The following is a 23185-nucleotide window of genomic DNA, read 5'->3' as shown; positions in this document are numbered from 1 at the left end:
GGTAGGAGTGGGCTGTGCAGCTTTTCCTATGGGAGTGTCTGTGGGGTTTCCCGTTGTGCTGCTTCTCTGGATGGGGAATGTGCCGTAAGGTGGAAGACCGACAAGGCCCTGTTCGAGCGCCGCAGCAGGAGGGGGACTGAGGGCAACTCTTCCTTCTCCTTCCATGTCAGACTGCTGCGTGGGCCCGAGAGCACCTTAGCGGTACAGCCAAGAAGCACAGCTCTCTGTCCCCCCGTTGATTTCAGTAGCTTGCTGCACCTGAGGCTTGTAGCCATGGTCGGTGTTTTTTCCCGGGGTACAAGAAGGTATGATCACGTTTGAAGACACCAGTCACGACCCTTGCTAGGGACCGGACCTTGGTGTGTGTGTGGGGGGGGGAGTGGAGATGCTGAAATCTCAAGCATCCTTGAGATTTCAGTCATAGGGATTTTTGGGAGACTGTCTCACAGCTGCATCTCAGCACCTGTGGTGTCTGTGTAGAAAGAGGTAGTGCGGGGGGTGGGACAGCAGCCTCTTCCCCTCCCCTCTGCCCACTCCACTTGCTTTGATGCCACCTGCCCTAGCTCTGGCCTTTTATGTCGGGTTTCTTGTTTGCTGGCTCTCTTGTATACATACATTGCAAAGTACTTTTTGCAAAGCAGCCATGCTAAGAGCAGGCCAGTTGCACAAACCGAGAGGCAAACTGCATGTGGTTTTGCGTCAGGGGGTTGGCGGGGCATTTCTGAAGGAAAGGATGTGTTTTACTATTCACGTCACACTGCTGCGTCCTCAGAAAGCACGCTCTTCTCCTGCTTACAGCGCACAGGGCACACCCTTCATGGCTTAAATCGGGATTTGCAAGATTTGGGGCTGTTTCCGTGGGTGCCATTCTGGGCAGTCAGGACGGGCAGCGACACTGAGCCCCGCGGGCTCCAGCTCTCCCAGCAGATGCTGGCATGGCGTCAGCCCTCACCAGCCAGCTCTGATGCAAACAGCTGCTGGCACGGCTGGCGCAGCTTACCCTGGGGCCAGCTGTCCACAGGCAGAGTGCACATCGACACCCCCTTGGGGAGACAGGGATTTAATAGTATGGATGCATGGATACAGATTCAATAGTACGGATACAGGTATTATGTGCTATCTAACCTCAGGGCCAGAGGACAGTCCCAGGAATGTTTCACTGATAAAGCGGTGGCCTCTCTGGAGTTCATGGAGACCTAATTTCTGTGAAGTTGACATAATTACAAACTGAGCCATTTTGAACGAACAATCTCTCTTAAACAAAGTGGAATATTACGTGACTATGCCACCAGACCCAAGAGGTTTTGCGTTGTCTGTGGAAGCTTAACATTACCAGCTTCCTTGCAGATGAGAAAGATGGACGCTCACTAAGATACACATCCAGTCCTTTTCCTGTTTCAAAGCCAATTTTCTTTGAAAGGCTTTTATTTGTTGTTGTTGTTCGCAGTAAGAAGACAGCGGTACTGAACCAGAGCGTATGCGTGCTGCAGCAGTCCTGCTTCATACATAGAAGAATTCTGTCTTGGACCATCCTGACAGGGGAAGAAACCTGGTGAGTCCCTTTCTTTGAGTTTTTGACCTAAAGCAGGGGCAGGGGCAAAAGGCAAGGGAAGAGGTGACATGGTCCCCCCTTCTGCTGAGGCACCAGTGGTATCAGAGCAATGATGGTGTCTCCCTGAAATCCCGTGTAAGTGGCAACCCCAGACTTTAGCACTGGTGTTGCATGCCAATGCAGTAAAATCATTCTCTGAGTATACTGTGCCTTGTCTTTCCAGGCATTTGCCAAACTCAAAATGAATATCAAAAGGATTCTGGATGAGAGTCTGAAATGAGAACATGGGCTGTTGAAACACGTGACGAGGAAAGACCTGGAAGAAGAGTGTGAAAGAGAACTATTCCTGGCCTGAAAGAAGGTAAAAAGTCATAAAGTTAACAAAAATTACTGGAAAAGTGCTGTAGGATTTGGCTGTATCACAGAGAGAGGAGCGTTCTTATTCTGTGTGCTAGATAAATACTTGGCTTCCTTGCTCAAACTCTGGCCTCAGCCTATTGGGCACGATACCCGTGTGGGCACACACACGCACACAGTGTATGCGATGATACGTAATGTTGCCTGGCACAGAGTACAGAGATGCTGTAGAGATGCCCCTTTTGCTCTAGGGATGTGGTGTCTGTGATACCTGTAGGAGTGGTTTGATGGCAGTGGAGCCTTGTTCCTCGGTCTTGGGGAGTCCTTTGATAGCTGGAGTACAGGAAAACAGAAAAGCAGCAAAAATCTGCCCATGTAACCCATGAATGAGGTTAAATATTACTAAAAGAAAGAATTGGTTGATTCTTAACAGCTATTGGGAAAACAACCTGAGGAAAAATAATGATGGAGTGCCTGATCTGTAGAACAGGGAATTGTTTCTTTGTCCACAACATTCAGGTCCGTTTTGCTTTCTTGTTTGACATTTTATTAAGAAAATGAGGGATAGATCTATACTTTTGACATGTATCAAGCACGTGTGAGCATGATGTCCCACCTGGCTCTCTAGAGTTAAATTAGAAATTTCTTAGGTGAAAAACGGCCACCTAACATGAAGAGTCCAATGAGCACTCCCATCCAGTAATTGGATCAACAACTATCCTCATCTCAGGAACGTTACCCAGGCTGTTTGTCAAGTTTAAAGAGAGACATAAAAAAATCAATCATTTGTTTTTCAACAAATAGGCTCTCTCAGCCCAAAGCAACCAGCAAGAGCACTGTCTAGAGGAAAATTTTTTTCAAAGCAAAGGAACAGGGCTTTATGACCTTGGAAGAGGTCATAAAAGTGCATGAGGAGAATTGGTAAGAGCAGAGCAGCTAGAATGTGATTTGATTCATTTTGGATTTAGAATGCTGAAAACCTGCACAGAGCTGGTGTCTGAACCCTGTAGGTGCGTCAGTCTGTAGTGTTGAAGTTGTCTTTGTGGTCCCTCAAGGTCTTCAGTCCATTGGCATCTTCCTCTCAACCACATAAAGCATTATGGACATTCCAAATGCATTTCCTCCCGTATCGCCAGGTCAGTTTGATGCAGTAGGTGTGTTCTTGGAATGCATTCATTTTCAAAGCTTGATGAGGTTTCTGTGTTCTTTCAAACCACTACTTACTTGGAACTTACCACTAAAATGTCTCTTCTTTCTTTCTAAAGTTGCAAGTTTATACTAATGCATCGTTCATCTCAATTTTTCTTTTTGGCATGGAAAAATCTGAAGTCATAAAACCTTGTGTGACTACAGGACGTGAGGATAAGATGGCAGGTAGTGTTTTAACTACCGGGAAAACTTTGATAATTTGGTGATTGTGATATAGATCTACGTAAGTAAAAATTGCATAGGATTTAACTGGGCCTCAGTTGACAATTAATGACTCTGTCTTTCTAACATTCACAGTTAAAATTTTAAAGACAAACAGCTATAGTTTCTCTTGTTGTGTATCTTTAAATGCAGAGTGAAGAGGTTTCAGGGTGACTCTGAGAATGCATACACAGATCCCCAGTCTGTGATTTTAGCAGCCTTTGAGATGGTTACCGTGCCTCGTTCGCAGGGGGGAACAACCTGGATACAGAGCCTGGATACAGAGACCTGGTACTTGGATTGGAGGCAGGTGCTACTGCTGCGTCTTTTCTCCAGGAGGACAGAGTAGGATGATGAAGGCTGCTGTCACAAGCATTATTCTGCTGAGGGCTGTCTGTTTATGACTAATTTAACTCTTACTAGGGTGGTTATTATAATCTCCCACTATATTAAAACCTGGGGAAGCTTTTCTCCAGAATGGCTGGGGTTTATTGAAAGCACTCACATACTGACATAATGCCATGGCTCTGATGAGGTGAGGCGACCGGCTAGAATGGAAGCTGGAAACAAAATCTTGTATCGGTCCCTTCCATCGTACTTAACTTTGATGTCAGCAAACGCACGCTACCACTGGTCATGGTACATGTAACTGATGAAGAATCTTTATTTTCAATCTTTTTTTGGGAAAAAAGTTTAATGTCTTTTAAAAACATTAAATTATCATCTGTCAAGAGGTTATAATGTACATTTGATAAATGTTTTTGTGTTAATTTAATGCAAGTTCTTCTGCTTGCCTACGTATTTAAGCGGGAATTTCTTTTGGGACAGTTATTTATTAAACCCTAAGCAGGAAGGGCAGTTAGAACCGCCTTCCTAGGCAGACCTCAGACCCTATTCTTATCTCTTTCTTGAGGCTCATACGAAAATGGCACTATCTGCTCCCTCCTGGCTGAGGCCTGTGGCTGTTGGGAGCCGCCTGAAAGAGCGGGCGCAGTGAGAGCTGGAGAAGGATGGTGAGGACAGAACCACTGACCGACCTCGCCTTGGCTCTTCAGAACCTCTGGGAGAAGGTGACGCACACACAGCGTGAGGGCACAACCCAGCTGCAGAGGTGAGCGACTGACAGCCAGAGCAGCTCCTCCAGAGCCAGCCTCTCAAAGACTACCTCAGTGTCCACTCTTAGCTGAGACTTTGGTAGTTACTTGTTTGATTGTAAGGATGAAATGCGTTCGTGAAATACAGAGACCCCCAAACCCTCCTCCTCTCACCTGAGCACTTGTTTCAGTTTACCTTCTGAAGTCATTCAAATTCTGGGTTCTAAAGACCATTTGTAAAGGAGCAAAAAACCTCTTTTGTCTTGCCTAGACAGGAGACAGATTTCTGTTTTAACCAGGGAGCCTGAATCCCAAGAAGTTGTAATTATATGTGTAAAGACCATCTTCATCCACTGTAGATGAACCAGACCAAAATGTGTTAATCTTGTTAGATGCCAAAGAATGTAACAGTTTGTGCAGGTTCCGTAGTGTGTGGACTACGGGAGCTGCTGCTTCTGCTTGTAAAATGGACATTTTATATTGCAGAAGCTCTTAAATTACCTGTGACACTGTTCTTAAAAAAAGCTAGGTTTAATATTGTCATTCTTCCTTTTGAATAATACATATGATGCTCTTGTCATATTATAGTGAAATGTCGTTTTATTTGTAAATCTGGTAAGAAGAGCTACTTCACTTTGGTTGAATCGTCATCTTTTGGTTCATTTCACTGCAACAGAAACCAGACTTCCGATCCAGCAATGAAAACAAGACTTCCAATTCGTAGCAAGTAACAGCCTTCTTTACTGATTACTTTAAAATAACAACAAGGTATTTCAATTATTCACAAATATTTCTGACATATTACAAAGTAATGTTAGAGGAAAAAACCCAAGATCATATTTGAAGCAAAATAGTTTAAAAATGTTTACAAGTGCATTGTTTTTCCTTTTCAAAATGTTTGTTGGTACAGTTTTGCAGGAGACTATCTGTTTGGTCAAACTTCCTTCTGCCATAGGTATTGTGCTTTCTCCTAGGGGACAAACTCAAAAATATTTTCAAAACAGTAGTTTGTCAGAAACAGGAGATTGGAATGTGACCTCTAATGGTCTTGCAATTTTGCCTCTGTGGACTTTGTGCAAGACTTAACATGAATTTTTTTTTTTTTTTTCAATGATGGTTTTGTAACATGGTATGAAGCTGACATTTATTCTAGATCGTATTTAACTAACATTTTATCAACCTCTTGTCATTTTCTTAAACGTTACAATTACTTTGTCAAATCTAGAATTGTTCGCAGCGACGATGATGATAACGTTCCTTATTTAAAAAACCACAAACCAAACAGAAGAATTCCCTGGGAAACTGCACATGCATGATACATAACTAAGAAATTAGTCCAAAATTCTGATAAATATTTAGTTCCAGGTAGAGCTAATAGTTGTTCTAGTTCTAAAGAATAAAATGTTTATTATATACAGAAGAGTTGGATGGAATATGGACGTTTGACAAAGGTCGCTCAAGGCATTTCACAGTCGGAGTTGTTCATACAGCGTTACGGCGACTGCCCTGTTTGCTTCCGCGTAGGCTTGTCCCACCTGCGGCAAGGGAATGTTCCCGGTAGCGTCAACGGGCTCAGTCTTACAAGATGCCAGTTGTCTTCTCCAGGCTGCTCTGTCTTCAGCTGAACCAGGAGTTTCTTGCAGGATTGAGGGCCCTTTAGGGCTGGCTCCTGAGCTACACGCAAACGTGTCCAGCATTATGGGATGCCAGTTTATATCAGGTAAGGGTTTGGTCTTTTGCCTTCAGCATATTACAACATGAAAAACTGCACCAGCATTTTTCAGTGAGCACCATTAACTGACTTTGGTAACGTATCTATCAGCACGACCAGCGGGATCAAAGAATATGCCGTCTTGTACAATAAGAAAGCGCGGCTGCCAATTACCTTGCAACTAGAGTCTGTAAATATTAAAACCATAAATATGTTAATAACCATACACATATACACAAAACACAGCAGTAGCAATATTACAGGATGCAGCGCCTACTCGATATAACTGCTTTTTGTTACTACAGATGCAACACCAAAATAAATGCTATTTAATATGAAGCAAACCCTTCTTCAAAGGTCGATGGCAGTAAGCCAAAGGTCAGGACCGGGCTTACGCTAATCTGAGGTGACTCGGAAGCTAGATCAATCCCACTGTCTATCGAATCTAATCAATGAACGAGTAGCACTAGCTACTCTTGGCTATCTGTTAATACTAAATCTTTCTAAGCTGGAGCTTTCTTTTGCCGCCATTTGTAATTAATTCTCCCTTTTTCACAAGTGCTCGTTGTGTGAGCACTCACCAGCTTAACAGGGGATAAAGTTATGACATACAAAATATGATGTAGGGGTAAGGATTAATAGAAACAGCCAGCATATGGGGTTGGTGTTCCTGAATCCTGGGATGGTCTCTCCATGGTTTTAAGTGACGTTCCAGTGAGATTGCACTTAGCAGACCATTTTCTTCTTTTTTGTGCGGTTCTGCTTCAAAGCTTGGTAGGAACAGCACAAGAAGGCCTAGAGGAGATGACTGTGCTGGTCCATTGTCTTTGCTAATGCTCTTCAGAGCAGCGTCCCCTCCTCAAGATCACATCATCTAGTCCAATGTCCCCAGTTCTTCCTGTCCCTTTCTCCCCTTTGAAAATAACCTGGGAAGAGAAATAGAAGAAATTTGAGTGCAAAAAACGTGTAAAATGTGAAGTGTAAAATGAAGGAAGCTTTAGTTGAGGAAGGTCTCAACAGTAAGAAAGCAAAAGCACAAGAAAGCTCAGGCAATAGCAACTGACTCACAAAAGCCTATTTATTCTGCTCAGAATTATGGCTGGCTTTTCTATTTCTGATCCTCTCCCTTCACTTTGGCAGGATCTTTGTGAAGAACCAGCAGTTCAGGACAGAGTTGATCCAGCTGCCCCATCTGCTGAGGTGAGATGAACTTCCACATAAGAGAATCTGGGCATTTGCTACATATCGTCTCTACACTGTTTTCATTGTCCCTCATGGCAAAGACATGTATTCTCAAAATTCTCTGTATTCTCAAAAATGTTTTCTAATAGAGGAGCTTTCCGTTGCTAAAGCACCTTGCAGCTGCCTTAGTTGTGGGAATTAGAAACATCCATCTTTAACTTAACGAGTTCTGGCTCCTGCAGACTCATAGTGACCTGGCTCCTCACAAAATGGTGGCGGAAGTTTGGGCATGGATTTACACAAATCATTAGCAGTCCAGATTTAGCCTGAGTAGGAGAAATTCAACAAGTATAAAGCCTGACCATACGGAGTGGGGCATAAATCAGAGACGATACACAGAATGGCCAGCTGGGTTTAGGGAACACTTCCCATAAATCAGTGTCGCTCACCTGCGCTACGGCTGGAGATTCAGAAGCCTGAACTGTTTAATACGGGCAGTGGTTTTGACCATGGCTTAAAAATTATTCAAAGTCTACAGCGATACTTTGTAAGAGTTCTGCTGTTATCACTGAGCTGGAAAGCGTTAGTACAGATTCATAGATCAGAAATTCAGCTGTGTAGTTAAAAATAATTTGGATTCTTGCTGAAAGCACACTTTTAAATATGGAGTAGGAACAGAGGAGGTCAGAGAAACTCTATGTTGAACATACTGAATTATTTTTTTAGAAATGAGTGATTTTGGGTGTACTTCAGCAATAATTTACACAGAGCTAATTCATTAGAAAGTGTGATGAAGGATTCTGGTCTCCATTCACATTATCCTTGGGTTTCCAGTAGCTTCCCCTAAAATCACTAGTGTTGAGTTGGTTTTGGCTTTTAATTCGGTAGAAAAAAAAGCATCCATATTTCCTCCTGATTTCTCTGTGGCAGAGGCCTTCCCTGCTTACCTAGAGCTTTCTCTCAGTCCCTATTCCTTGGAATAAGTGTCCCAGTGGTTGAGGTCAGCAGCCCGGGCTGCCCAGGCTGGCTGGAAAAGATCCCAAACGTGACTGTTCCGTCAGGTGCTGTGAGGCAGCTCTGGTCTGTGGACTGGCAACCAGGTACAGTTGGCAAGCCACGCTGGCAGCTGCTGCTGAGGTGGTCAAGAGAGGCAGAGGATGGTGCAAAGGGGAACTGCTGGTCTTGTTTCGGGTCTCTAAAACTCGTCTGTTTTTCTGCCAGACAATGTATTAGTGATACACGCTTATTTAATGAACTGCTCTGTCAGGTGAGACGGAGCTGAGGATTGCCGGAAGTGCTAAACTTAGTGGAAAAAGGGTAAGAATGTGGCAAATATATTGTTCACTTGTTATAACTTTACATATTTTGAGTCTGCCATTCATTTACAGCTAACAGAAGGTCAGGCGTCTTTGTTACTATTGCTGAGGCAAAGTTTTCAGAACATTATCTGTGGTAATTACAGCTTAATATTAATTTTAGAATTATATACTGTGTGTGCGTTGTAGGCTGCCCCACCATGAACGTTATGATGTGTGAGTTTTTTAGACCACCTGAGGTACAAGTCAGAGCAAAACAGGCCCTGAAGCGCGCAAGCCTCTTCTTCAGATCTGAAATAGAAACTACCTTCAAAGTTAAGCAGAGATTGAAGAAAAATGCTGAGCTTTTGCTATCAGTTTATCACCCAATGTTTCTAAGATTTCCAGGTATTAAAAGATTTCTCCGTGTCACTTCAGACTCCTTCTTTCGATTGACATTTGTGTCATTGGCATAGTCGGGTCATCATTTACCTCCTTGGCCAGATGAGCTGCAGGTATGCTGAAGAGCATAAAACCATGTGAGATTGCATGTGTAACCTCCCTGCATTATAAAAAAAATGACTTATTTTCAGTATCTTTGCCCTGGTTTGGTCAGTTATTAATCCACAGGGGCTGATTCTTTCTATTCCATGGCACTGTATTATTTAGAGCATTGTTCAGGAGGAATCTTGATACAGGCTTGTTTGGAAATCCATGCACAGTATGCCATTGTCCATTAGACTGCTCTTTCTTAATCACATGGTGATTCCCTTAAAACATGCTGTTAGGAGGTAGCTCAATACGGGCTATTTTATTGTTTCCTGTGTGTCTAGTGCTGTAGGTGGGATTGTTTTGTGGATAAACCTAATTTGAAAAAATGCACAATGACTGTCCTCTCCTTAACGTGATTCCATTTTGCAGGGATCAAAGTAGTAAAACACAGGCTGAAATTTGGCCCAGAAGACAAACAGTCCAGTGCTACACCATCTAAGTGTCTTCAGCTCCTCACGCAAAAAAACCCGCCACAAACCAAAAGGCAGACATGCATCGGTACTTACACTCTTGATGCCTTGTCCTCGTAAAGTTATGTGTGTCTGTCTCCAGCCATGGCCACCCTTTCTTCCCCAAACAGCTGGCCCGTGAGCGCCGTTTTTCCTTACAAAGACCTGGAGGGCACCAGAATGCCCGCCGGGCACCTTATGCCTAAACGAGAGGCACAAGTCACCGGCCTGAGGCGTGTGACCCAAGGGCAGGATGAGATGCGCTACTCTTCCTTCTTTGCCTTTGGGGTCAGGGATGGTAAGATACTGTCCCCCTGCAAAAAAAAACGCAGTTAGGTTTAGGGTTTTTTTAATTCTAGTATGTTGCAGGACCAAATGCCCAGGAGCTGTTACAAATCAAAAAATAAAAAAGGGCTCCACAAGGTCCAGTGAGTCTTAAATAAGGCATATAGTCGCTGGAACGTGAATCAGAACTGACGCATCTGCCTCCTGCAGGTAGGATTTGTACTGCTGCACTTCTCTTTACATTAGTACCAGCTTAGGTCTTGCCCGTCTAATTTCTTTTTTACAAAGCAAATAATACCTCTTTTGAAAATGGAAATGTCATGTATTCCTTCACTTCTAACAAATGGTGACTACATGATTTTAAACCCACACTGACACTGAAGCTACACTGTACATTTAAGCGCCTTGTGCGCTGCAGTTTTTTGCTATTGGCTAGCTGAATGACAAGGCCAGCGTAAAAGCTGTCATGTAACTGAGCTACGGTTCTGTCTCCTTTTCTTTGGGAACTGTGTTAACAGGTTAAGTCTCAAAGGGTACCCACTTGCAAACATGGATAGCCTTTTTATTTAACTGTAATTTAAACTCTTAATATGGATTAGATACAGAAAGCTAGAACCAGTAATGATTTCCAAATGGCTGTTGGCTTCATACAGCCCCTGAAGTCTTCTCTAGCAGCAGTAAATTGTCAGTGAACATACATACTTAATTCAAAACCCTATTATTATCTCTGATCATGTATGAAGTAAAGGTGCCTTCATAAAAACATCTAGAACATGAAAAGTAGAGGATCTCAGGTATGGCAACATGCATTAAAGCTAAAAACAACAACAACAAAAGGCATATACTTCCATAAATCCCACGCAGCCTTTCACACAGGCACGCACAACTACAATAAATGAGACTTCACATCTTGGAGAAAACCCACACCTGTAGTTTTTTTTCGTTGTACTTTTCATTAAAACTTTTGCAAGGTGGATGATAACCTTAAAATCTGAAATCACCAAAGGGAGGTGGGGTCACTTTTAAAAAATAAAAATTAAAAAAGAAATATTATATCTTACTCTGAACCTATCTTTTTGTTAGGAGATCAGATTTTTTAATTATTTTTTTAATTAAAAAATCCAAGTTTAATGCACTTAAGGTAAAGGTGGCATTTAGGCTTCTTAGTTGAACCTGATGATGTAGAAATATCGGGGGTTGTCAACAATATAGAAATATTGTTGACAAACACAGTCTTTGATTAATTATAGAATAGAAAATTATTTTTCGTTTAAAATAGTTGGTTACTACTCAACCAGAGCTTTATTTCTTGAAAGCTTCTTTTTGAAAGCCACAATGATTTCCCTCAAAAGCCATGAGACTTAATGACGATGTACCAGGGCTCGTCACACACTTTACAAGGAAAGCCAACCTTGTCTCCCGTTCACTACTTCTACGTAAGCTTGTAAATGCTTTGGTCTCAGCGAGCCTGAACAAAGCAAAGTATTATGCTGCTCTCGGGGGCCCCAGTTTTGCATTTGGGCATGAAGTGGGATTCATTTGTCCAAGGATCCGTTAAAGGTTTTTCAGGGTTTGGGGGGGGGGGGGCTTTGGTGGGGTTTTTTTGTCTTCTTTGGGTTTTGTTGTTGTTGCTTTTTTTTTTTTAAATGCATTGTTTTTGCATCAAGGTCACTAACTGCTAAAACAGGCATAATAGAGTTTAAATAACTGCACCCGTTTGTTGTAGATACAATTATATCTCTATAAAAGTACCGACTTGACTCATTAACTGCATCTGTTTCAGATAGTTACAGTGGCTGAATCCAATCAATAGGAAACAGATTTAGGTAAGCACAAAGCCAACGTATTTGTAGACAAGCCCCTGCAGGAAAAGGTCCCCTTGAATCAGCATTTTCTGCATGCAAGATAAGCTTATAAGGCTTCACCATGGCACCTTTCAAAATGCAGATGCTGATAAACCAATAAATAGCAAACTTTGAAAGGTGAAAGCAAACACTCAGGAACAAGCTGTGAAAATAAATCCTTGCAACAAGGTATTCCAGACAGGAGGGAGTGGGTGGGTGACTTCAAGGGACTAGTTTTAACAGGTTATGTCAACAGCAGCAGAACATACACGGGAAACAAAAAGCCGAGATTGTCCCTGACTGGGAAGCAACGCAGGGGGAGAAAAAAAAGTCAGTTAAAAAATCATAGTTATGGAACATAATATGTATTAACAACAATTTTTGAATACAAATAATGAATACGCTTTAAGTGACTGACTTTCTAAGAAATAAAGTGTTTTTAAATCCATTGTTTCGAAAAGATGTTTGAATTCTGCATGATCTTTGTTAAAACACCAGGCTGCAGGCAGGACACGGCTACCTGTTTCCTCATCTGCCGGAAGAAGAGCTCTGCTCTCCGAGTCATTCATGAGACTTTCTAAGCGTCGGAAGGAGCATATGGAACACTAGAGCGATCCTGTGGATGGGGCCCGCAGCACTTCCACTTTAGCCAGATAAAAAGCCTGAAAAAGGTGCCGGGTCACCTGCTGCGGTGGCAAATGACCGTCTCATGAGTGGCAGTGTAAGGACAGACATCTACAACGAGGTGGTGCCTAAGGAAAATGGTTCTCAGTGCTCTCACCCTCCCGCAACTTAACCTGTAACATTTTACCGCCTGAGAGCACGTTTCCTTCCGCAGCCTGCCATCCGCTCACATAATGCAGCCATTGTGCACTTCAAAGGCTGCTCTTCTGGGTATGAAGTAATCCCATCATTACGGGGAGCCAGAGACGTGTGTCTAATCCCCGGCACTGCGGGGCAGGCGCTGCTGGGGGAAGGGTACGCAGGCAAGGACGGCCGACCTCTCAGCGCCACACAGTGAAACCAACAGGGGACAAAACAGGACTAAGCTCCAGCAGGGCAGATGTGTGCGGTTCTGCTGGGACTACGGCGGCAGAGGTGTGCGAGTGCGAGGGGTCGCTGCTTTGGCTGACCACCAGCGCCGGTGCCAGTCTCCTCCTGTCCTGCAAGTGGCCAGTGAAGCACTCCCCTCTGATATTCATCACAGGGTCACTTTTTACCATCCCAAACATACCCATTTTCAGAAGTCTCAGCATACCAGCACCTAACTTGTCTTCCTTCCCCTTACTTATCAGTTTTCCTATATACAGGCTGCTATAGCTTAGAGTAGAATTCAATAAAATCAAGCTGAGAGGTTAAACTAGAACGTTATATTTGGCAGCAGAACAAAGATTATTTCCAGCACTTTCTATAGTTTTGCTAGTAATATAGAAATAATTATGTTTGCGTGGTGGTTTGAAAAATAAGCTTTGTTTTACCATAAATAAAAGTTGTTCTCTAGTCCACATTTTTGTTCCTTCTGGTTCTTTTAAGACAGATAATCTCTTACTGAATACATCTGCTACTCCTTCAGAGACATTCCTATTGTAAAGGTACCAGCTATGATGAAAGTGGAAATTCTCAATTGCTCTTTCATGTTGGGAATCCTCAGTTTTGATTTTTATACCCAGAAGAGGTGTGGGTGTCACGTATATCCCGGAACTAAAGGGAATAAAAGCTGTGCAAATTCATCATAACACGAGAACTGTCATCAACCTCAAGCCTGGCTGGTTCTTCAGCTACAGGATGCGCTCGTACGCGGCCATCTTACCTGACGCATCTCGCACTGGTTCCCAGTGCAAGTCGTCATCTTTGTCCTTGATCCATCCGCACAGTCCACTATCAAAATTACAGCTGTGCACCAGCACCCCTAGGCAGAACGGAGCAGAAGGTCAAAAAAAGTGATTTGGATTGTTTTGGCTGGGGAACTACAGCAATTTCCCTTGTGGCTGACGCTAGCAAGTAAATATGAAAATTAAGCGCAGCAGCAGGAGCACTAGAAAAAGAATATACAAAAAATACTAAACCAACAACAAGGATGCTAGTCTTGTTATTAACAGCTCACGCAATTTTTGTGCTAAATCTGTTAGGAAATAAAACTATAAAGGTTCACTTGTGTTTTTTTTTTCTTTTTACAAAGCATCGTTTAAACAAGAGGCGTAAGATGTAGGAATCCTGTAAAAATGTATAAAACCCCAAGAAATATAAAAAAATCCTATACCCTAGACCTTGAACAGGGAACGTGATCTTTACCTGGGTCATCGTTTGCTTCAAATTCATCGGCGGTAATCCCTCTTTCAATTTCAAGTATTTCAAGGAGATTATTGCTCACTCCAGGCTGGCGCGGAACTGTGAGAAAAAGTTTTTCAGAAATGAATGAGATAAAGGTAGTTAGTGACCTACTTCCTTACCTTTAATAAAAAACAGCAGAGCAGCTCTGGGCATTGTGCTTTTCTTGGAGAATTCAATATATTTAATTATATTTGACATGAAGATTCATAAACTTTATGCCTATGTGATTTATGATTTATGTTGTAACATTTATCTGCACACTCTACAAGGTGATTCCAAATCTGCTAAAGGCTCTTCACATAAAAGCTCCTTTTTAACCAGAAAAAAAAAAAAAAAGAAAAGAAAGAAAAAAGCTTTAACCTTGAAGCACACTATTCCCCTCCAAATGCACTGTTAAAGATAGCGGCTTCTCAATAAAATAAAGCCACATTAAAGACCTTGCTCAAACTTTCCAATCCCCTCACCTTCCACAGATGTTTACAGGAGAATCTCAACAGGAGGCAGGGGTACTCGGAAGAGGCCCCACATGCACCTAAACTTCCAAGCACAGCTGCAGGTACCTCCATCTCTCTGCAAAGGATTAGAGCTCCCTACACAATTATCAGGATCGTGCTGAGAGCTGAGGAGGAGGAGCTCTACTGGAATTCAAACTGTACTTCTATTTTTTGTTTTCCGACACTCTGTCCTTCAGCTGCTGTTCTCAGCTGCAAGGAGAAGGAACACTCTCGGTGATTAAGGGGCCCAGAGGTTATTAGACGTTCAGCAGCCGGGACAACCTGAAATTTAAGAGGTCTTTGTGGGAATGATGGCTGCCGAAGCCAGGTGGCTACCAGGACTTCCACTGACTTCTGAAGACGCTGTGCCAGTCGGTATATGTCTCCTGAAATAACACGCCCATGTCGTGCCTGATGGACAGCTGTCAACTAAAATAGATTGCACTGGATAGAGCTCTCTTGGAAATTCCTCTTTTAGAGGCGGGTCTAGCGCACATTTAATAACAGTAGTCATGTGTTTCAGACATGTCCCTAGATGTTATAGACACCTCTGACACCTATGGTTATTTGTGAGGGCCTTATCTATTAAAAACTTGGCATGTTTTCCATTTGCAGTGCTAAAATAAGTATCTTAATGTCTCCATAGGCTTCTTAGGCAAGTGAGAACAAGGAGCACAGAGATGATTTACAATTCTAAACTGAAATAAAAGACTGTTGTTTTCAGGAAATCAAATTAAAGGTAAGAAGGAACTTCTTTTGCACAAGGACAACACAGAAATAGCTCTGCTGCGAGAGCTCCTCTAAAGCCAGAAGACTGAACAAAATGGAAAGGAAGAATGAAGTAGGTTCCTGCTTTTTGGAATTAGGACAAAATAAGCAGCCTGATAAAAGGTCGACCACATGCTAATGTATCTTAAAAGTAATATTACAGGCTACAGATCTCGGATGGAAATTTTGTATAATAAAAATAAATAAATAAAATGCTTGAAGTCTGTAGGAAACTGATCAACTCCTTAATATTATAGCCATTTTTGGAATCGTTATGTTTCTTTTTTTTTTTTTTTAAATTATGACTATTTGCAGTCTAGGATATTAATGCCCAAACAGCCTCAAGGACTTTTGGTTTCCTTGGGTAGTAAAGGACTGATAATTTTTAAGGATACATTGTTTGTAATTATAATTTTGCTGCTTTGTTTAATCTGTTTTTATGCTTATGCCATTAGAATTTTGAGATTTAACATAAAGAAACCTTACAAAGGTGCACAGCCCACATCACCTAGGTGAATAATCACCCTTCAGTACATTTATGCACAAATACTATGTCAAATATATAAAGAAAAAAAACCAACTGTTTACCTCATGCAGCAAAAAATTGAAACGAGAATGCTCTAAACCATGACTCACCCATAATCCCTCCCTGCAGTATTATCCTGTCTTTCCTAAGAGCTCCATCTGACGTGTAGACGGGACAAGCGTCGTACACTTACCGTCACACCTGCACAGAGGAGCTTATGATGGTAGAAGCTGTTCCGGCACATAACAGCACACAGGCTCTTACACTGCTCTACCTGCATGACAGTCCATGGCCAGCCACGAGTCATACCTGACGGAGCAGATGTGTGCGAAGTGTCCGTGTGTGCCCAGACCACCGCCACTGCAGCACATACAGCAGCTGGCAGCACCACATAAATTCAGCTGAAGGGGGTTTGCTCAGGGATGCTCAAAACCTATAATTTAATTTCTTGGGCTTACTATGGCCAGCCGGCCGGGACAGCAAATTTTGCAGGAGTATTTACTTAAAAATTCTGCTAAACTAACAGCATCCTGTAAGTAACTTACTGTCATTTCTGGCAGGACAGTGCTCTGACTGCAATTTCACCTTAGGTACACCCTCACAGTGGAGTTTTGCCTTGTGTTACAACCACACTGCCGGCTGCTGTGCCCCTTGGAATGCATCGGTCCCCACGCCTGAGACACATCTATGCTGCATGCCCAGGGACTATCACCTTGCCTTTCCTCTTCTCCAACTGTGCTAAGGAAAAAGAGACACTGTTCATTTCCTACGCTACGGGCAGTAACTCAGCAATTCACTTCAAAAACTGCTGAGCGCAGTGTATGTTTGTACTACAGCTGCTAGTCTGGGATGGACCCGCAGCCTCTTTACATCTGCCACATCCAGACTGCACAGGGACGGAAAGATGTCAGCCCACCACAGCAGACAGAAAAGCGCCGCAGGAAGACTCCAGCCTGTGAGGAACCTCGCAGTGCCATCGCCCTCAGGCCCTCACGGACCCACCTGCGACAGGATGCCCATGTCCTCTTCTCATCTAGGTTAACATTGAACTCAACGCTCTGCACCTCAGTATCTTCCTGTTCTTCCCCTGTGCCTTAAATTAATTTTTTCTTAGGGACCAAAGGCTCAGACCACAGACTCACAGATAGTTCCAGGGCTCTGAATGGCAGAGAGCATTGAGGAAACCCACTGCCATGCTCTTAAGATTTGTAGGATACTCAGGGGTCACAATATTGAGGTAACTTGGTGCTTGCCCTGTGGATCCCCTTCCCAGTCCCCCCCGGCTCTTGTTTATGGAAAATACCACAGGAAATATTAGGAATTTGTTTTCCAAACTACTTCAGTTTCATTTCTAATGCACGCTTATTTTATGCACATCGGAGTTACATCTGTGGAAAGATACAGGCATTCTCCAAATTAAAGTTAATCTATTTGCCTATAATTAAAGCTCTACAAAAAACTATTTCTTCAAAACTTTTCCCTAAAGTCCTTTCCAAACGCTGTTGTTATGAACTTCTAGAAGAACATGTTGCAGAGCCCTAAACCAGTCACTCCAGTGCTCAGATCTAATTAGAGGAATGTGCACTTGATACGAAACAAGAGTTACCACAAGAGATGCAGGACTGTAAATACGATCCATGTGTACACTTCTTTTTGCTACGACGACTAATATGTTGAGTGGCGATCGTGGGAGAAAGTATTTGGCACAATTATTTTCTGCAAGCTTTCCAAGCCCTTTATGTGTACTTTATATAGTGTATCAGTGTGCTTTTCACTTAACTTCAATGGTTTGATAAAGCTTGTTAAAGATAAACTTGGCTTCTTTTTCTTGGAGAATTTTATAAGCCCTGCGTGAGCCAATACATCAACAATACCATATTCTCAAAGTTCATGAGCCAAGTTCTTCATAGATGCATGAATGCGGGGGGGAACATTTAATAACTGCATAAGACTGATTTCTTTTCAGCTTTTTAATCCTTTAGGAAAACAGTCGGACTTTTTTTCATTTACTTGCTAATTGCTGAGTTTAGGAGTATAAGAGACGGTGTGTACATACGTCACGTTATTTGTAATTACACAATAATTACTGTTTTGGTGTTGCAAAACCAAAACAAAACATGGAGTGCAGCTTCATGTTATTAGTAATTGTTATTACTATTAATAATGCAGTGTTCTGCCTCACGACAAACACCGCGTTCTTATGCAATTCCATTCCACACAATCACCATGATGAAGCTGCCCATTTGTTAAGAACAACAATAGCAACAAAAAAGGGCAAAGATTTTTTTGACTGAATAGTTACGATTGAAAGTTGTTAAATTCCACTTCCAAAAAACCCTGTGAGTGATGAGACCTCACGCAGAACTAGTATAAAATAGCTAAAAGGAGGGGTAGTCCAGAGGTCAGTCAGACTTAGTAAACAAGAGTCCATCCTGTTTTCCTCCAGTGAAGACTCTGACATACGCTGGGCTAAAAAGAAGGGGCAACAGAGAGGCACGCTTCACCCTTTTCTCTGGCTACCCGCAATGTCCGGGATATGTTGCCTAAAACTCTGCAGACTCAAATTTCGCAGTGAGAATTATTTCAGGAAGGGCTTTCACGGACTCCCCCACCTGTTTCTACAGGACTGTTTGCAAAAGAGGGGAGAGATGGTGCTCGCGTGCGACCACTCCGAAGTCCAAACTTGCATTTCTCAGGCAGTTGTAAGGCTCATTAACTTTGACCTAAATCAAACACCTTATTATGGATCTTTCCAGAAGATTTTCTGAAAAGTAACCTGCCTGCTTGGCTGTGAGCAGGGGGTGCAGAGTGCCGACTGAGTTTCAGGGAAAGACAGCTAAAATAAGCAGGCTGCAGAAGCTTGCTATCAGATCTGGGGATAAAACTAGCTGTAAGACTGACGGAGGGTCAGGTTTGTAAGACTCCTAGATCTCATGATTTAGCTCCAGAGTACAAACAGGAACAAATTAAGACAAACACATTTTAATAGGTGCCAGAAGAGTGAAGACGAATGAAATGCTACTGTAAAACGATGCTACTCTAATGATATCAGGCAATAACAAAACCTGCACTCTTTGCTTTTAGCATTTCACTTTTTTCAAAGCTTCAAGGATCATATAACTGCATTTACCACACTAAGGACTTTTCAGTCATTGAAAGGAGGGGGCAGAAAAAAAATCAAGTTTTAATCCAATCTTTAAATTTTTTTAATAGCCGTTATGAGAAAAGTCTCCTGATCCCAATCTTTTCAGCTCCACTAAGGGCTAAGAAGGAAAATTGCTGAACTATCTTTTAATATAGATAAGGGGTTTTGTTCTTGCTCTGCTGATATCTAGTACTATGCTTTGTCTCTAAGCTTATGCCTTTAATGCTTATCACCCAGATCCCGATGGTAGCAGAAATTCATAGTCTTACTGAGACCTGCTTTCTATTTGTTAGAGACTATCCATCTGAGTAACCAGAAAAGATTCCTCTGTACCTCACTGTAGTTTCTAGCAGTGCTGAAATAGTTAAATATTAAGCCATCACCGCATTCCTCCCTCATTGCCATTCCCCCCATATCCATATCAGGAGAAGATTATCCTTGGTGCCAGATTCCACTGTCTGCATCTGACTAAGTGGTTCAAAGGCCAAGTGTAGGAATTCCATTTTAAAAAATACTCTTTTTTTTTTTTTTTCTCTGAAAAAGCAGCTCCCCAGAGTCACTGCAGGCATTTTTAGAAAAGGGGTAAAGCACCTTAAGAAACGCAACAACCCAATACCTTTCAAAGGTATTTTGAAATTGCAAAGGCATTTAAAGAACATTATCAGCATTATTATCATTTGTGCTCTTTTGTCACCATGGAACAGACCAATTTCACTGGTCCTCAGCTGATTTCAACCTGAGCAGCACACTGAAGAGTGCTTTGAACTGAACGCTTAGGACAAGTTTACTCAGATTGTGGGACGGCAGGTCAAGTAACTACAAACGGGAGCAACGAGTCACCAAGGGTAAGCTCAGGAAAAGGCTAAATAATGAAAAATTAAAATTTGAGAGAGGGTTGCAGAAAACAAATACACTTGCCCAGGCACATTTCTTCTCCTGATGTGAACCAATCCTAGACCAGTATGTTTGCAGGATTTGGGCTAGTGCACAGCACACCACCTACCCCTTCGCCAGGGACTGCCTAACTGAAGTACCACCTATTCAGATGGCTAAGCAAAGCAGCGTTTACTGTCATGCTGCTTTGTCAAAGTCTGGCTAAGGCTTCAGAGGGTGGGGGAGAAGGAAGGAAGAAGCCCGTGCATTACAAGACAACCTAATTTAAAAACACAACTTTAAAGATTGAGGTCTTCAGCAGACGCTAAGGGCTGGAAGATCAGAATTGCCGGTGGCTGCTGGCTATAGTGCTCTCTGTGCCGGGTTTTGCCCATCCTTATGAGGTAAAACACTACCTTTTGTGACTCTTGGGGATGCAACAGCCCTTGGCGACACATGAGGAAGCAGCCATCTAAGAAGACGTCGTAAGTCTTCTGAAGACTTTACAATACTGAAGTTAAGTCCTACTTCATGATCTGAGTGGATCTAACATCAATTTCCTCCTCTGTTTTGCAAGACAATGAATATTATAAGATGACTGAATTGCTGCCTGCATTCTCCTGTGGGAAAGAAATAAAGGCAGCAAGAGCTTCCTTTCTCTTTTCTTTTCAGGCAGGCATATGGGGCCCCCAGTGCAAATTAATTTTTTGAGAACTGGTTTCTTTGCTGCCTCAACTGGAGAGGCAGATGATGCAGGAAAATGAACCTAAAGAGGCTCAGTATAAGCCAAACAGAATTAGATCATATCTACCACCCAGGAACGCTGCAAAGATGTCTGATGCAGGTGACATTAAAACAGCAACGGTTTTAATGAAGCTGAAGGAAGTAGCTGAAAAAGCCCCTTCCCTGAGGAAATGCAGAGGTGAGTGAAAAATCCACAAACATTTTTGGAGGTGGGGAGGGTTTGGCACATCCACATGGCAGATAAGAAGCACATCAGAGGTTAGCTAAATGCTATGAGTTATTTCAGTTTAGAATTCTGTATTGTCTTAACGTGGTGGTTGTTAACATTGTGTTTGGCTGCGAGGAAGGCTTTTCGAGTGGCCCTGGTTTACGTTTGGTGGAAGCGCTGCCGTCCTGCGCTCGCGGTGCCTCACGCAGCACAGCTGCGTCCCGGCAGAGCCAGGCACTGCTCCCCCACCGGCCTGCAGCGCGCCGACAGGGGCCTGAAGCTGAACTCACACAGCAAATGCCATCAGTAAGCTAACACGAAAGGCGTTTGAGCTAATGCACTTCCCCTCGCATTTGCCGCAGCCCAAGCGCCTGGTCTGCAGGCCAGCTAATGCCCAGGAACTCGGCACCTGGCAGTAACGCTCCCACGCTGCTGAACCCCTGGTGTGACGACATTTGGGAGGTACGAGCATCTCTGGATTGCCCTTAGAAATGCAGCACTCAGCAGGCGAGGACAGGCTGAGTCATGCCCTGCACATCCCATCGTAGTAACGGATGTGGCTCTAACTTTTCTACCTGCTTTTCTAGATGTCCCACGTGAGGAAATGTAACTTCTCCCCTTTCCTGCAAATTCCTACAGTAATAGGATTGAATGGGTGAGGTAACACCTTGCTCTACAAGCAATGCTTTCCTTGACAAGGTAGCACATTCTTACGGAACAGAACTGTTTTGCACCCGACTATAGGTTTCAAAACCTAAACAAATGCTTTTGTGCATTCACTACATAAATGCCTCTGGACCAGAGAGAAGGTGGGAGGGGACACTGGTGAGGGGACACGACCTACATGATACTTTCAAAGTGGCCAGAAGATAAAAGAGACAAAAAAAGAGTGTAAAGGACAGGAAGGGCGATAATCAAGAGAGGTGAAAAGACACCAGCATCGTCACGCTACTAGGACCATATAATTTCCTACCATCCAGAGCACAGGTGGAATACACCTTCGGTCACACAGTTACGTCACACACATATGTATATCAAGTATATCTTTGGCAGAGGGTAAAAGAAATAATAAAGACGTATATCGACTGACTTGATCTGCAGAGCTCTCTGTCTCTCTACTACTGAGGCCAGTAACAGCTGCTCCTGCTTGACCCGTTGGGATCCTGCTGTATCATGCACTGAAGCCTTTAAGCTCTGTATGTATGTCACAAACCTCAAAGGGTGGCAGCTGACCTCAATAAAGTTGATAAACACTTTGCAAAGATCTTTTTTTCCCATGTTGGTTGTATGTACCATAATGTAGGCTTACAGACAGAAAACAAAACACTTTTACTTTCCTACTTTTCAAACCCTTATATCTGAAGCACATGTATTGAAAGCACTAGCTTCAAAATCTGGCCTCTCGGGAGAATACAGAAAGACTAATTGTAAATAATAAGCTTTATACAGATGATTGTTATGACTTCACGAGAATAGCTGAAAACTATGCCCCTGCCTTAGAATTCCAGAGAACACTTGCAACGCGAGACACCTGGGAAGTGCGACTCTAGAGTCTAGAGTAATTTCCACAGAACTCTGTATTTTTAAGTATTGGTTCCCCATATTAAGTTTTGGGAGTCTTTAGTAGATTTCTTTTAAAAATCTTACCAAAAAAAGGTTTTTATGTTTTTAACCGAATATAGATTATTTTTTTAAAAATAACCTTGAAAAAGCCAAACGCACACTTCTCTGGCTAGTACCAGGATTTATCTTCCCAAGTTCTAAGTCAGCTTTTGTCTCCATTTTGTATTTATCAAACTGTCTACAACAGATAAAATGCCAACAGGGACCTAAGAGAACACGGCCCAAGAAATTACCACACAGATGCCTAAGCAACCGGAAAAAACCTCCCACGTTGCCTGTACACCTGCTCTGAGACAGCAAACTCTTCCTCCTACTACGTCGCTTCAGCAGCTTTATTGTACATCAAGCTGAAGGAGAAGGGCTGATCCAGCACATCCTCCCTGTCTCTAAAATTAGCGGCAGAACTAAAGATGAAATCGAGTGTTGAGTATTTCTTGGCAGATACGTGTAACTCTGCATGTGCCAGTAATGTCTCCTGTGGTATGCACTAAAGCTGGCGTAGAAATGGTGCTGTAGATTTCAGAGAAGCTCTTAAAATGACATGTGTTCATGCTACGAGAATCTTTACTATTTCAGCTTTTCATGTATCCATTTTCATAGATGCAGTCCATAAAATTAGCCTCTACGTTATTTTTATGCAATTTTCCCATTGCTTAGTCATAAACATCCAAGACTGTTTGAATCATATAATATAGGTGACATAACAGTCTTTAGGTAATCAGACACGCTCCTGCTTCTTACT

At 42.7% G+C, this 23185-nt stretch overlaps 1 protein-coding gene and 1 long non-coding RNA gene across 7 annotated transcripts in view; one reads left to right on the top strand and one right to left on the bottom strand.

Moving 5' to 3' along the window:
* The first annotated feature begins 3045 nt into the window (after positions 1 to 3045).
* On the top strand, positions 3046 to 5165 carry LOC128910355 (uncharacterized). The gene is made up of 3 exons (XR_008466691.1): positions 3046 to 3283; positions 3473 to 4430; positions 5090 to 5165. It is a non-coding gene; the product is annotated as an uncharacterized LOC128910355 (long non-coding RNA).
* The window catches only part of NPNT (nephronectin), a 54396-nt gene continuing 36360 nt past the window's right edge, over positions 5150 to 23185 (bottom strand). For all 6 annotated transcript variants that reach the window (XM_054203443.1, XM_054203444.1, XM_054203446.1 and 3 more), the window contains 4 exons: positions 14024 to 14119; positions 13542 to 13640; positions 9660 to 9916; positions 5150 to 7050 (listed from right to left, as the gene is read on the bottom strand). In XM_054203443.1, coding sequence (XP_054059418.1) covers positions 6955 to 7050; positions 9660 to 9916; positions 13542 to 13640; positions 14024 to 14119 — 548 coding nt within the window. In that variant the 3' untranslated portion in view covers positions 5150 to 6954. The remainder of the gene's footprint in view (positions 7051 to 9659; positions 9917 to 13541; positions 13641 to 14023; positions 14120 to 23185) is intronic.

The sequence above is a fragment of the Rissa tridactyla genome, chromosome 5 (assembly GCF_028500815.1).
Source record: "Rissa tridactyla isolate bRisTri1 chromosome 5, bRisTri1.patW.cur.20221130, whole genome shotgun sequence".
Classification (NCBI taxonomy): domain Eukaryota; kingdom Metazoa; phylum Chordata; class Aves; order Charadriiformes; family Laridae; genus Rissa; species Rissa tridactyla.
The sequence above is the reverse complement of the archived record's forward strand: the minus strand, read 5'-3'. Positions and strand labels throughout refer to the sequence as shown.